The sequence below is a fragment of the Semicossyphus pulcher genome, unplaced genomic scaffold (genome assembly GCF_022749685.1).
Source record: "Semicossyphus pulcher isolate SPU_LCO1_2020_fin unplaced genomic scaffold, fSemPul1.0.p SCAF_19, whole genome shotgun sequence".
Classification (NCBI taxonomy): domain Eukaryota; kingdom Metazoa; phylum Chordata; class Actinopteri; order Labriformes; family Labridae; genus Semicossyphus; species Semicossyphus pulcher.
Window position 1 is genome coordinate 8,869,042 of NW_027211692.1, and position 14,819 is coordinate 8,883,860.

The window sequence follows — 14,819 nt, forward strand, 5'->3', positions numbered from 1 at the left end:
AAGTTATTACTCTGAGGGCTGAAGAGTACAATTATTCTTATTTCATTATTTCAGGCGCTTTTGCCGAGAAGCCCATCCAGCAGATCCTGTATAATAAATATCTGTTTAAAGTATGGTGATCAAACGCATTTAAATGAAGGTTATGATTTACAAATTTTAGACCAGTTTTAACAGATGGCAGGACGCCTTTCCTGGGCTGTGCTGTTGTTACCAGCTGCTGCAACAACAAACTGAAGCATTTGGGGAAAGAAATCATTTTTCACTTTGCTGCTTTGGTAAAATTGTCTCTGAAATGTCACGCCAATAACGCATTTAAATTGATTCCTATATAAAAAGCAGGTAACAGCCAACATACTCTAACTTATTAAGTTAATTCTACTTTCATAAACTTCCAATAGATTTTCGCTCCTGTACTGGCAAGCCTCTTAGTTTGGGCTGATCGAAACACGCCGCCACACTGAACATCCCCAGCTAGCTTAGTAGAAGGTGCTTCTCAACCAAAAGTACCAGGAACTTTTAGTTCCAGGAACTTCTCTTCAAGGAACTAAATGGTTCCTGTGGCCCATTGCTGCCTGCGTTTCCATAGCCTAAAGTCCCGGGACGATTCTGCAAATCAGGCCAATGACGAATGGAGAAGCAATAAAAGTAACTGCACTACATCGCCAGTCCAGTAGGTGGTGGTAAGAAGAAGATGACGCCACAAAATGATTCAACTTGTGCTGTTTTTGATCGTGTGTTATTGCTTTGCAAATTGATTCACTGAATCAACACTAGGAAGGAGACAAGCGGATTCACAAGGCCCGAAACAATCTCAAAGCACGATGATGAGCTGCAGTGTTTTAATCATGGCGGGTGAAATAAAACGCTGCGAGTACTCGCCCAATCAGAAACGATCAGCACTGCAGGCCCCGCCCTGAAAGTTCCTGGACCTTTGAAAAGTACTACCCCCTGAGCAGGGACTTTTCAGGGGGTAAATCAATTACCCTGGCACAAAATTTAAACCCTGGTTCCTGCAATCGAAACGCAGAGTTCCTCAAAAGGTACCTAGTTCCTGGGGAAGGTTCCTGCTGTCGAAAAGCACCGATAGTTACCAGACTATAATTCGACTTTCAGGGGAAAATGTGTTGTTGTTCTTAAACTGTGAATTTCAACTGATTACACCGGTGTTTGGTGATTTAAATCACAAGCATGAAATTATTCCTGCTGGTTTTAATTAGCAGCCTCGAAACTGATTTCAGACCTGTGCTTTGACGCTGAATAACTTCCACATTGAAACAGACCACCTTCTTCTGTGGGAGGAGGCGACTGTGATTCACCCGAACATCTCTGATTTCATTGTCAGTCAACAACAGTAACAGAGGCAGCCGGGCTTTAAAACAACTGAAGCTAAAGAAGATTGTTTACAGGAAACAAAAGCCATATAATCTACAAAGATTGGTGTTATTTTTTGGTTACTCCTGAACTTATCCAGACGGGCATTTATCATTTCCAAAACTTCTTATGTTGACTGTGTCGGCACCCTGCTTACCTGAGGGACAATAAAGCGTGTTGTGGCGGAGATGGGCAACCAGATAACAGATTCTTAAACATTTCAGGGGAATAAACTGAAAAGTTTGAAATCAAACTTCAGCTTGCTGCAGTTTCTTTAGTGTCACATAATAATACATCCAAATCCTTCAGCACTTCAGAAACCTGCATTTATATAAATAGCCATAAGTGCTAAATTATTCAACTTAAAACCCTTTCCAGTGCTTTTATGTGTGATTGCTCAAATTATCATTTAGCAGAAGTGCTGGAGCATCATTAGCTGAGAAGTATCACTTATGATAAAACTGCTGCTGCTGCTTCTGACTGAGAAGCTCAGGTGAGATGAAACTGCTTCTGGTTGCCCAACTCTGCCTCCTAAGCTGAAGGAAAAGGAAATGAAACAACAATGTTATCCCAAGATTATTGATCCAACAGCAACGGGGTGAGACGGGGAACCTCTGCGGACGATTTCAGCTCCAACTGGATTTTAAAATCAAGATTTCTGGCCAACAGATTGGATACAAATTCTGCAGAATCTTTTGATTAAAATTCACGGCATGATTCAAGCAGGAGCCATTAAGCTCATGTGCTGTCAAGCATTTGTCACATTTCTTTGATGCCACATCAATTTCTCCACCCCTCTGTACCTTTGCTTGAAAACAAATCAGTAGCTCTTCGCTAAAGGACAATGCAACAATCAGTGCCGTCCGCGGTAGCCAAAGCCCTCCGTTCACGTCATTATACTCTGAGGGGATGCTGTTCTCCACTTGGCTTTTGTGCATTCTTACCAGTGTCTCTCTGCCAAAAATGTAATTAAAAGATGGGTTATTAATCTCATGCTAGTGGCACGGAGACAAAACAAAACTGCATTAATTTTCAGCCTGCCTCTGTGCACATGAGAGTGCGAAGTGATGGGGGTCTATTATCAGCCGAACTCGCTGCTTATGACTGATGTGGAAGCCACATCTGCTCGCGCGCTGGATGCCTCTCAGTCAGCCATATCTTGCCCGGTCCATCCATCTGGCTCTGGCTGAGCAGCAGAGGGACCGCGAGCAACAATCAAAGCCGCACTCCTGCCCTCCAAACCGCAGGGTCCGAGAATACCATTAAAGGCCCGCGTTGATGAAAATCACAGCCACCGTAGGCGAGCAGGTGGACATACAGCAATTCTGCACATCGGGCCCCGGTCAGAGTTAATAACTGGACAGTCATCAGAAACACCACCGGTTGTTAGCTGAAAGTGGCGAGGTGAGCAGTTACCTCCACATGGAGCCGACAGGACAGAAAATGAAGCCCTTCCAAGACAAAGTGACGACCTTTGTGACCTTGAAGAACCAATCCCAGAGTGCAAAAAAACCCACCTGGGGAGCCAAAGTGACGACTCTCCTCTCTCACTTATTTCAAGAGTGCAAATTGTTATCCTTTTTTCCATCAGCCTTCAGTATCAAGTTTAGGAGACATAGAGACCAACTCTGACCGTTCGTTAAATCCTGCAGCCAAACAGTGACTGATCATTAAGAGTGGTGCCCATTGAGAGTCTAATAAGAGCTATAATTGGCATTTAAATAGTATAGATGGAGGAATATTTTATCTTGTTGGTCTGCTCTAACTTGAGATGCACTTGTTAGCATGTCAGGCTACCTAGCTTAACATACAGTGGTAGCTAAATGTTACTACTTCCAAGATCGAAGTGCACATCATTAACTTACTGGCCCAGTTTGTGCAGCTACATGTAAATGTTAAAAAGAACTGTTTATGACTACATCATCCAATGTGTAGCATGACTGTGTGGGGATAAGAGATAAGTGTTTAGGAAAACATCTGAGACTGTGACCTGCTCTTTACTGGATTTAAAGGTTACACTTCAGCAGCTAAAGCAAGCTTTACTTGAGACTGAGTAACGTTAGCCAAACACAGATGTTTACTTAGTTCTCACCCTATAAGTATGTGATGTGTGTCATGTATGACAGCTAATTTTCATGTTAGAAGGAAATAACTAGTCTAGTTTTCCTCTTTTAATTTATGCTACAAGGACTCACTTGCGATGGTGTTTAAAATAAACTACAGAAGCCAACACTGTGCTGCAGGAATGAGCGCTAAAACCTGAAAATGTGGCGCTGAAGTTGAAATCATGCAATCATGACACAGTTTGGATTTAGCTTAATAACAGGTTTTACCTCCTGCCGATTGCATTTATGCTTGAAAAATAATAAAATTGTCGTCATTGTTAAGATTAACTTGTTTAAAAAAAAGTGTAGGTTTCAAAAACTTGGGTTACTCATAGAGATTATTTTCTGCAATTATCTAAAATCCAATGGAAGAGAACCAGGGTGATGCTAACTTCATACCTGTCTTAATTAGCTAGCTAGCCTTCTACAATTGTTACATTGTTATATTCTGAATTGTTGGTCGCCTGCTCGAAATTGGACACCTGCTTTGATCTTCTACTGTCTGAAATCTGAGACCCTATTTCAGATTTACAATGAATTAAAAAGGCAGTAATAGCAGTAACTGAGAGGTGCGGGGCTTAGCAAACAGTCAATGTATCCACCTGTTAAAGTTTGGAATTGCTGTTTTGGCTGATTCTTTCTGTTACAGTTTGTGTCTCTGCCTAGACTACTGATGTTTGCCTGTGAGAGAGGAGCAGCGGAGACCTGTCACTTTGGCCCCCCGCCAGGCTCGTCTGAAAAAGAAAAACAAGCCCCCCCAAGGCCCCCAGAGGGAAAGAGTGAAATGAGATTTGGACGACAGTTAACTGTCTCATACTCGTTTAAACAGACGTCCAATTGTGCTTCCCTCTTTGTTCTGCAAAACGTTTCAAAGTCAAAGAAATGTCAGTTGTTATCCGCTGCAGATGAGCACAACATTTATGTAAATATGCATTCACAAACACTGTGTGTATCTGTGTGTGTACGTGCACAAACCTTGCTGCGGGCGTCGACGTTGAGCAGACACACCCCACAAGCTAACTCCTTGGCGTTCTTGATGCCGTGCCTCAGAATACAGGAGGAGAAATCCAGGGAGCTTTCATCGGGCTACACACGGAAACAAAAACACACACACAAACTAATTTTACTTCTGGCTGCAGGGCAAAATCTAACATTTTATTCTTATAATGAAGACAAGTCTGCTTACAGTTAGCATCTCCAAGCATCATCAACTTTAAGTAGGTGGAGTAAAAACAAACAATAGCAGCATAAACATATTTTTTGTTGCATAAAAAAAGCTACCTTCACTCTTTAATTAAACATTTTGTTTCCCCTCTCCTGGAGACACTGTGTCAGTTTTATATCTGCAGCATGAAAAGCAATCTTCCTGTGGACGAGGACGGTTCACTCTGTATCGGCTTTACAGACACCAGCAGACGGCTGGATAAATAAATCTATACAGGCCTCGCCTTCCCCATTGATACGAGCACACAGCCTACCAAAGAGGCTGCAGCTACCGAAATCGATGAATCATTGATTTTAACCTAATGGTCCGACAATGCTGGATTCACTAACATTTCATTATGTTATTGGCAGCCTTTTTAGCCTTCTGCATATAGAGCCACAATGATGGATTATCATGTGACTTTGAGAAACATGTCTGGGTAACATGAGAAGGCAGTCAAAAAAGCTACATGCACAAACTCTATTGTTACCATCGACTGTGTATAAGAAGTTTATGTAGACACCTTAACGTCACACACTGGTTTGTGCACTTGGTTGTGTGTTTGGCATTGTGGCCTTCCCTGTCTCATTTCTGGAGCCACAAGTGACCATTTTTGGATGAGAGGGTTGATACGCGTTGCTCGACTCTATCCTGATAGACAGGTCCTTGTGGCAGCTACTTGTTTATAACCTGGGGCCTTCTCTAAAGAACACCCTGCATTATTGTCTACTTTACTCTAAATGGAACCATCATCTACAAAATCAACACCATGATGTGTTTAAGGCGATTTGAAACAAGCGATTGAGACCAAGAATTTATTAGAAAAAGGTTTGTCGGAAAGTGTGTCAGCAATAGTCCCCACATTGACATGAAAACCAGAAAATGTGTGTTGAAAAGTCCAAGAATGTGTTTGTCAGGAAAAGTCACATTGGTACAAAAGTCCCCACAACGGTACTAAATCCAGAACGCGCGAGTCAGGAGAAGTCCCCAGATTGATGTCAAAACCAGAAAGTGTGTGTCAGTAAAAGTCCCCATAAAGATAGAAAAAACAGAAAAGGTGGGTCACTATAAGTCACCAAAATGATGGAAAAGCAGTGAGTGTCAGTAAGTCCCCAGAAGGTTGGACAAAACAGAAAGCATGTGAGGAAACGTCCCCACAAGGCTAGAAAAACCAGAATGTGTGTTTGAATAAAAGTCCCCACATGTAAGTGAGTGTTGGTAAAAGTAGGGTAATTTCTTCATGCGCTTTCATACATTAAAACTTCTCTTTGCAACCAGATGGGTCGCCCCCTGCTGACCGTTACTAAGAATGCAGGTTTAAGGCACTTCCGTTTTTACTGTCTATTATTTTAATCTATTTATAAGTCTATTTGCAGACTTACAGCGAGCTTGGCCAGAGACATAAAGCCCATGAGGTTGTTCCACACTCTGCTGATGTCCTTCAGCAGCTGCTGCAGCTTCTCGGAGCAAACAGCGGTCGCCTTAATGCCCAGCTCCACGCGCCTGGTGACGCGATACACTTCCACCACACCTGACGGAGAAAAAACACGAGCACAGCAATCACAAAAACATGTCGTGTTGTTTCTTTTTGTTACATTTTGAAAAAGCACACTGTTCCGTCCCTGGCTTTGACACGTTTGCCACTCACAGCTCATTAAAGGCAGAGGAACACAATAAGGGAGCAGGGACCTTGTCAGAGCAGGTGAAGATAAGCCATCACACACCAGAGCTCCTTCTAATCTTGTCCTCTCTGTCCTTCAGAGGGTGTAAGGCCACACACAGGGTTGCGGAGTCCAGGCTTGTTTATAGTGTTGTGTGTGTGTGCTTGTGTGGGTTTGTGTTTCCTCACCCAGCAGGTACTCCATGCCCTGAGCAGACTGGATGACCTCGGTGCAGACAGACGAGCTGCTGATGCTGTTCAGGATGTTGTTAGCTTTGGTGATGACCTAAATGTAGGAAGACAGAAGCCAGCGTTACACCATGAATTCTTTTTATTTTTCATCGTAATCATGCAAAAGTTGATCGATATTTCCATTAAAAATTATAAGCTCTGATAAAGACTGTATGTCTTCACAAGTTTCATCTTGTTTTTCAGTTAAAGGAGCGATTATCTCCTGGAAAAAGCCACTGTCAGTCAAAGCTGGTGTTCTCTGTAATCGATAGAAGCAATAATATTTAATATTGCTGCCGTAGCTGTGGAGAAAGTTGTACAAACAGCTTGTGGCCCATTCTACATTCCTACAACACCCAGCGTGCACTGCGCCCCTTCCTCTGAAAGGAACGGCCCAGCGAGAGACGCTGGAGTGAAATACTACCGTTCAGGCAATGCCTCAGAGCGAGCCAGAATCTGAAATACGACGAGAATATACCAGTGGATCGTCTAAAAAATCTTCAGGTCTGCAGTCTACATTTCAAACCTGAAGATTTTGAACGAGACATGACATCGGAGGCGGGCGTCCTCGATTGAGGAAGTGTAGTTTAGCAAGCTCTCTGGCCTCCGTCAGATGACGTGTTTAACGTCGTCTGGCGGAGGTTTTCCAGGGCCCATTGGAGAAGCAGACAGCGTCCTCCAAAGGCACAGAGCCAAATAGCATTTTTTTCTCCTACCATAATGGCATTAGCTCCCCATAATAGTGTGATAGGACTGAGGTTGAAAATCAGTGAACTGGCCCTTTAAGAAAAGTGTTGGATATGACAGCTGCTAGCTTTTGACCAAGAAACAATACATATTCTTGTATTGACAACTTCACCACAAGTGTGTTTTAGTCTTTAAATAATATTCTAGCAGTATGTTCAGGAGTTTTTTTTTTTGTTCTTCTTAAACTTCTTAAATTAATAAAAGATATTCCGGGAGCAAAGGTATGGTCGCAAGGGTTAAGAAAAGTAATTGGCCCCAAATGTAAGCAATAAGAAAAATGTCCTCAGGTGAATCAGCCAGCTGAAAAACAATTCAGTGCCTTTTGGTGATCCTAATTATGTTTGTTCGTTTGTTTAACCACTCTCACAATTAACTCTCGCCCTGAGATGAGGTCAGGCACAGAACATAAACAAATACAAACCTCCAGAGCACTTTCCAGACACCTTTGCCACTCGTATGCGTATCGCTCGCTCTCCTGCAACAACACAACACGATCTCACATTAACACAAAGACTGAGAGAACAGAGGATCATTTCTGTGCTGAGCATTGTGGTCAGGACAGATCTGGTGGACGATAACGGAGCGAACATGTCCTCACCTCCACCTCCCCCGTCAGGTCCTTGTACTTGTCCCTGATGACGGGCAGGACGGGCTTCTCGCTCAGGGTGTTGGATCGGTCTCTGAAGGGCTGCTCTGGAGCTGGAGAAGGAGGTGAGCGCCCGATCTCCTTGTCGCCCAAGCTGTGACTGCGTTTGTGCGAGCCTGAGGTGAAGACAAGAAGAGAGACAAGTAAGAACACACATATATTAACTTTTTTCCCTCTTTATCAGCTCAGTAACCCATGGAGATGACTTATTTTAAGATATGCACCTGTTTGTATGCAATCATTATACATCCGTTCTATTGAGTCTAATTCCACCCAGACATGGACGGCATGAGTAAATACTTAATTTGAGACAAACAATAATTACGCACAAAATAGAGGCACAAATATGCTGCTATGAATTATTCATAGGGACTCTCAGACGGACAGATCCTGGCAGGGTACCACAACAAACACATGCTAAGCCTCAGAGTATTCCAGTGGGGCTGCCAGTCACTATACGTGTGTGTGTGTGTCGTCCAGACACAGGTAATCCACCCCCCCCGATCCTCCACCACCCACAGAGACATGCGTCATCCTCCCCGCAACACCAACAGCCCCACCACTGATCAGATTACTGCTCCACTGGGCGAAGACGAGCAAAGTAAGCCCTCTTCTTCTTCACAAATTAAAGCCAGCGTGAGGAGATAAATCTGACGGCCAAATGGGTTTTTATCACAGCGCAGTGAAACAATCGTAAGTGATTTGTGGAACACGACAGCAGCAAACAGCAGTTTAAAAACCACCGGCCTTTCAGTGGATACGCTTAATTTCTGCTCATGGATTTGTTGGCCTCTGCTAATCCATCTCACCAGTCACTGCCATTAGAGCAGGGCTGTCATCTCAACACTGCCATCTAATGTCTGACAGCTTTATTACACTGATGGACCTCACAGGAGGAGGTGAGAGAAGAGGGTTGATGCGCCATTTTAGGGCTCACAGTTGTCCAGTTATCTTAAGTAAGAACGTAACATTTAGTCTGTGGTAAGATGGACATCACATTAAAGGACTTAAAGCATGTATTTAAGTATAAGTGATTCTAAAGGAAATCCCGGATCAAGCAGAAATACACACTTACGCTCAATCAAGCTTTTAAAATGTGAAGATTTTTAGCTTTCACATTTTAATTTCTTGTTAATTAAACAACTAAAGACTTTGACAAGTAAACCAATCTTAATCATTATCTTGGGTTCTGGTAAATCAACTGCATTCTTCAATATTCTAAAGAGCTGCAATAAGTGATTATATATAAGATCAGGTCTGCAGGTTGTTTTCTTGATTGATTGTTTAGTGAAATTATAAAATGTCAAAATAGTAAAACCTGAAATTGAATTTTCCCAGAATTCAAGGTAACGATAAATTTAAAAAATCCTTAGTTGTATTTATATTAAATGTAACTAGGGACTCTTATCGATACTGCTTAACGATCCGGTTCTTAATCAGTATTCTTATCGGTTCTTTTTCTTATTTTTTAAGAGAAAATGAAAGAAATGAAGAACTTTACTTTCTGAACAATTATTCACAGCAAAAGAAAGAGCAATTAGCTTGGAACAGATCACTATTAAAGACTCTAATGTTGTGGTGGTGGAAATATAAAACAAATTTGGCTGGCTGGTAGTGGGCGGGGCTTATCAATTAACCTGGTTCGTCACGTGTACTAAGTTTGCTGGATAACAGCATCCTGTGAGAAGTGTGGCGCATATTTCTACCTGTATACGAGGCACTTTAGACAGCTGTTTGGACAGATTGCTCGTGTTTCCTCCCTGGAAAGTTTGCAACAAGCATCTTCTGCTTCAACTGTGGTGAAGTGTAACTTCACGTTTGAATTTTTAGTTCTTTCCGCCATCGAGCAGGATCTCTTGTGTGTGTGCGTGCGCATGTATGCACGCTGTAGAGCTGGCCCCGCCCCTCGCACACAGGCTAACGAGAGAGATCTCTTTTCATCTTATTGCAAATTAGAAACAGTTGCTGAGATTATGTTTTTGTAGCAATAATAAACAGGAAACTTATTTTATTTATTTCTCCAGTACTGAAAGCAGAACCGATAATGTCGGAAGTTTATCAATACAGTCTCATAATTCAGCCCCGGGACCCATTTAATATCGGGTTTTGGTACCCATCCCTACATGTAACAGGAAGAACAACATGATTGTGACTCACCTTGAACAGACAAGTCAAACGTTGCCAGTTCGTTCTTGATCATCTCCTCACTGGACTTGACTTTGGGCTGAGCGCTCGCTTTCAGGAAGTCAGACTTGCCAAACTTTGGCTTGTCCCCCTGAAAGGCTCCAAACTCATCTGAGGCCTCGCTCGGGTTCCCCTCAGAGCCCGCCTCGGTGCCGGCGGGGGGCGAGTCAGACTTTTCTGAAACTGTACTCGCAAAGTCTCCGAAGTCGTCCCCGTCATCGACACCAACTTGGTCACCCGAGCTAAAATCAGCAAAGGCTTCAAACTTGTCGTCTGTCGAGGAGCCGTCTTCAGCGGGGAAGGAGGTGGTGATCTTTGCTGCGGAGCTGCCAGTGATGTTTTCAGTGCTGCCAAAGGTCAGATCCTTCCTCTGTGATGGAGCTAAAGATGGAAGAGAGGCTCCTTCCAAGCCCTGCGACTTTCTGACCTCACCGGGCAGACATTCCTCCCGATCTGACCAGTCATAGCTGGCCAGGGTGCTGAGGGCGGACGTCCCAAAGGGGTCAAATTTCATGTCGTCTCCCTCTGTAATGACAACACAGACATGCCAGTGGTTCCAGGAATAGCACAGATGCTCCAGTGACAGGCGAAAGATTAAGGAGCCTGGATGATGGGCTGCTGGATTTTCACTTATCAACAGTACAGGTTATATCTCTCTTCTTCTGGTAGCATAAGGCCTCAGCGATTTAATACATTTTAAAGGAGCAGTTCAGCTAAATTCATCTTTTCAAATTTACCTCTAGTGGTGACTTTTCTGCCTCAACCAAGATACAATGGAGATTAAAGAAATGTGTTTGCAGTGCTTTAAGGGAACACCTCTTTCGACAAACCAGTTGCCATTTTCGGTCAAAAGATTCCTGGGACTCCCTGATAACTACATGCCTTCAATAGTGTTTTCAGGCTGTCTTTTCTAATGTGTTTTGGTCTGGCATGTTCATAACCTGCTGATGATGAGAATAGGATTTATTGTGCAGACAACGTACACTTACTTCCATCACAATATATAAGGTCTATCAAGGTCCCTCTTGTTCTTGGAGAGTATCTAATCTATAGGACCTGAAAAAGTCCCTCTTTGATGCATTTTAAGAACGAGGATGGTTCCCTGTTTGCAGTGTGAACACAAGAAAAAGGGGGCTGGTTCTCAGAGTGGTCATATATCTATGAAAACATTATTCCGGAGTAAAACCCCTTTTGTCCCCGGTTATTCTGGATAATCAGTTGTTTTTTTAACATTTTTAACATTAGTAATAGTACCTCTTATAACAGCATCTGCAGTAACCTGGATATTGTTCATGCAATGTCCTTTTTAAAGCTAAAATTCACCAAAAATAACATTTTGTTGACCTCCATGAAACTGCGATTGAGGCCATATCACATATCTTAAAACATAAAGATGTAAACCATCTTCTACCTGGATAGCACAGCTGATTGAAAAAGCTTGTACTGAGATCATATCTATTGTAAATTGACCCTCTACCATATTTTGCACTTAAAAGACATAAAAATATAATTTGGCTTACACAAGCGATCACACACATCATAAAACAGCTCCTTTTTGATGCAGACTTCTCCATTGTTTTACTGTTGATGTTTTAACAGTGATAATGCCGACTATGTTACAGTCTTACTCACATTTTTCACTAAGAGTTTGATGTCTGAGCTGAACAATGTTTATAAGATTTTTGTGGTGGACACTTCTTCTTCTCTGTGTAGAATCAAAGAGACATGCTCTCTTTCACCTGGCAGGTTGGTATCTGACACTTGTGTTCTTTCTGATTCAAGGTACAGGTTTTCTGCTTGTATCTTTTATGAGAATTTGTCAATTTGTCATTTTTGGGTCTTTTTGAAGATGTTGCGTAATATTCCAAAACAGGCAGCAAGCCCCTCAATCTTATTTTGTTGCTTTCCCATACGTCTCAGGATACTCCCCGCCAAATTTCATACCCGTAAGACTTTTCATGCAATTGTAATACCTTCATGTGTGCACTGACATCATGTGGCCAAAAGCATCTTTCAAAAAAAAGGTGTTTTTGTCCCCTGAGACCAAACAGCCCTGAGTTGGGAGTGGTCGTTATCATCTTGTAGTGGCCAAAGGTGTAGGCTAACAGAAAATAATGGTGGAAAAAAGGTAGCAGAAAACATCCTGAGGGCTGGACCTGGCTCCCGGACTGTTAAAGCAACCTAACACTCAATAAAAGATCTTCCCTGTCGCTACGTCTGCTCTGTTTCTCATACTGTGTTGTGTTGACAGAACACACAATTGTCTGCACTGAAGTATTCAGCTCTCCCTCTCACACACTCACAGACACACAAATCGACCTTGGTGAACCCTTCCTATTTTGCAAGACAGAACCCCTCAGATGCAAAAGCAATTTGTGAAATTGACAAGGACCTAGCGCTCTAAGCTTCGTGTCGTTAGATCAATTTGCGAGAAAAGGGAAGGAGAAAATAAGACGGTACGCATTTCAGCAATACCAACAGTAATATTTATTACGACAACATGAGTAGAGAGAAAGAGAAAGGTCACAAAGTACTGTGAAAGAGGTCTATCATTACAAGAGGTTTGTCAAACTAACACTTGTAAAAGTAGAGTTCAGTCATTTAAAGTACAAGGGCATGCAGTCAGGAGAAAAGGAAGAAAACAAACAGCGAGAAACAAAGATAATCCGAGGAAGCAGGAACCAGAATGAGAAGGCACATTCACAGACTAGAATCAGTAATTCTGGGGAGGTGACAAACTCCGTTATACGATCAGGTTGTAAAGAAACAGGTGTTTTGGAAAAGAATACAGAACACTTGAAAAAGCCAGGTTGAAAAGATAATTCAGAGATCAAGCTCAAGGCAGGAAGCATTAACCCTTTGAGGACCTGAGGGGGGGAAATTAGGTACGGCATCCCAGGAATCAATGCTTGTTTGGAAGGGCTGCACTTTAGCAGCAGTGAGAGCCACAATTTAACAGGCTGCCATCTTTACACAGTTACAATTATGATCACAACGTCTGCATAAATCTGCATGTTAAACGTGATCTTGATTCAAGCACTCAAAGGGTTACAGAAAACAAAGAGGGCCATCCTTACACCTGACATCCCACACAGGGCTTTAATTTACATCCAATCAAAGCTGCAGAAACAGATTTAAAGAGACAGTATCCTTTTTTTTTCTCTTGCTACAGTGATTGTTTGTCAAAGCAGGCTAATGTGCACAAACTTGTAAGATCCCCTAAATAAGAAAAGCACATCATTCCTCAAGACGACAATGTTTAGTCTGGAATGTGAACCTAAAATATTTTAATCTAAATACTGTAGGCTACATTTAATTTACATTGTTGGCAAATCACAACAAGATCAAGTAGTCTTTCATAATAAGAGCTCATATTCCTGTAATAAAAATACACTATTAAATCTGTTTGTATACATTTTTTCCTTGGATAAAAACAACTTGCAATACTGTTATGCATAAAACGGTATTTTGTTTAATGTTCTTGTCAATTTCACAAATTGAAAAGGCAGGCACACTGCAGCAAAAAGCAAGGCAGGAAGGGTAATACTAACGTCATTATGTTCTCAGAGAGCCGGACCGTTGAGCCACACATGATATTCATGCTGCAATATCACAGATAACGGTAACAAAAATAAAATAGAGTTAAATAAAATCAGATTCCTTTTGTGCTCAAAGACTCAAAAGGAACCTCAGAAAAGAAATACTGTCTCTTTAAGATTACAGAAACACAGTGCAAAGCATGGTGAGGTGCTCGAACTGCTCGGCCTGCTACACTTTAACAACAGGTGAGTCCCAGAGCTCTCCAAGAACATCGGATAGAGAAAGGTGGAGGGGAAATGTGGAACGGCTGTTACAGAAAATTAAAAGTTTCTCAGGAATGTATCGATGTTAAACTGGGCACTGTGTGTGTGTGCCCGACGACGAGCAGTGCAACTGTTACGCTGCAGCTCCGTGGACTGTTTGTCAACCACTGTACACAAACTGAAATAAGGCAATGGGGATGTTTACGCTGTCTTCTGGTCAGGAGGAGGATGTATCAATTCCTTGGGTGAAAGAATGTTGTGTGTGTGTTGTTAAAGTGATAATTTAGTGTTTGTTGTAATATTTAAAGATTTGAAACAACTGTCCATGCAGAGAGTTGGATGCATGAGTGAAGATGCGTCACTGTTGTCAGGTGAAGACTTTTACCTTTCCACTCAGGACGGTTTCAGCTCTACTCGACTCGACTCTCTTTTAAATAGTACTCGCACTTATACTACTACTTTGTGTCTTCAGCAGGTCACAAACACAGGCGGTTACTTTGAGTGACATAATTGACCAATCTGTAGCCCCTTTCCCACTGGTTAAAAAACACTCGGCTTTTGTGCTTAGTGGGAAAGGTTACAATCGACATTCAGACCCGGGTCAAATGACTCTGCAGTGGACCCGGGTAATTATCGCCTCGGCTCCAACTGGCATTGATGGGAACACAAAACTCGTGTTGACACGCTAATCTCCACCCCCTTTCCAGAGCGATGCTAAGCTCCCTTGGTAACTTCTGCGTCTCCTTGTCATCTCAGCTATAAATTCAACCCGTCTCCGTCCGAGCAGCGCTCGAACATCGTTCCAAATTTGTCGGCACCGAGTTTGATAAATAGCCTGAATGAGTAATATAATAAAGATCTAACCACT

The 14,819-nt window shown here is 42.4% G+C and overlaps 1 protein-coding gene across 4 annotated transcripts in view; it reads right to left on the bottom strand.

Moving 5' to 3' along the window:
• The window catches only part of synrg (synergin, gamma), a 44,826-nt gene that overhangs the window by 4,416 nt on the left and 25,591 nt on the right, over positions 1 to 14,819 (bottom strand). For 2 of the 4 annotated variants that reach the window (XM_069668085.1, XM_069668084.1), the window contains exons 16-22: positions 10,122 to 10,673; positions 7,917 to 8,080; positions 7,740 to 7,793; positions 6,530 to 6,626; positions 6,063 to 6,211; positions 4,452 to 4,562; positions 4,294 to 4,332 (exon numbers count right to left, since the gene is read on the bottom strand). In XM_069668085.1, the coding sequence (XP_069524186.1) occupies positions 4,294 to 4,332; positions 4,452 to 4,562; positions 6,063 to 6,211; positions 6,530 to 6,626; positions 7,740 to 7,793; positions 7,917 to 8,080; positions 10,122 to 10,673 (1,166 nt within the window). The remainder of the gene's footprint in view (positions 1 to 4,293; positions 4,333 to 4,451; positions 4,563 to 6,062; positions 6,212 to 6,529; positions 6,627 to 7,739; positions 7,794 to 7,916; positions 8,081 to 10,121; positions 10,674 to 14,819) is intronic. The other 2 variants (XM_069668087.1, XM_069668086.1) reach the window with 1 other exon arrangement.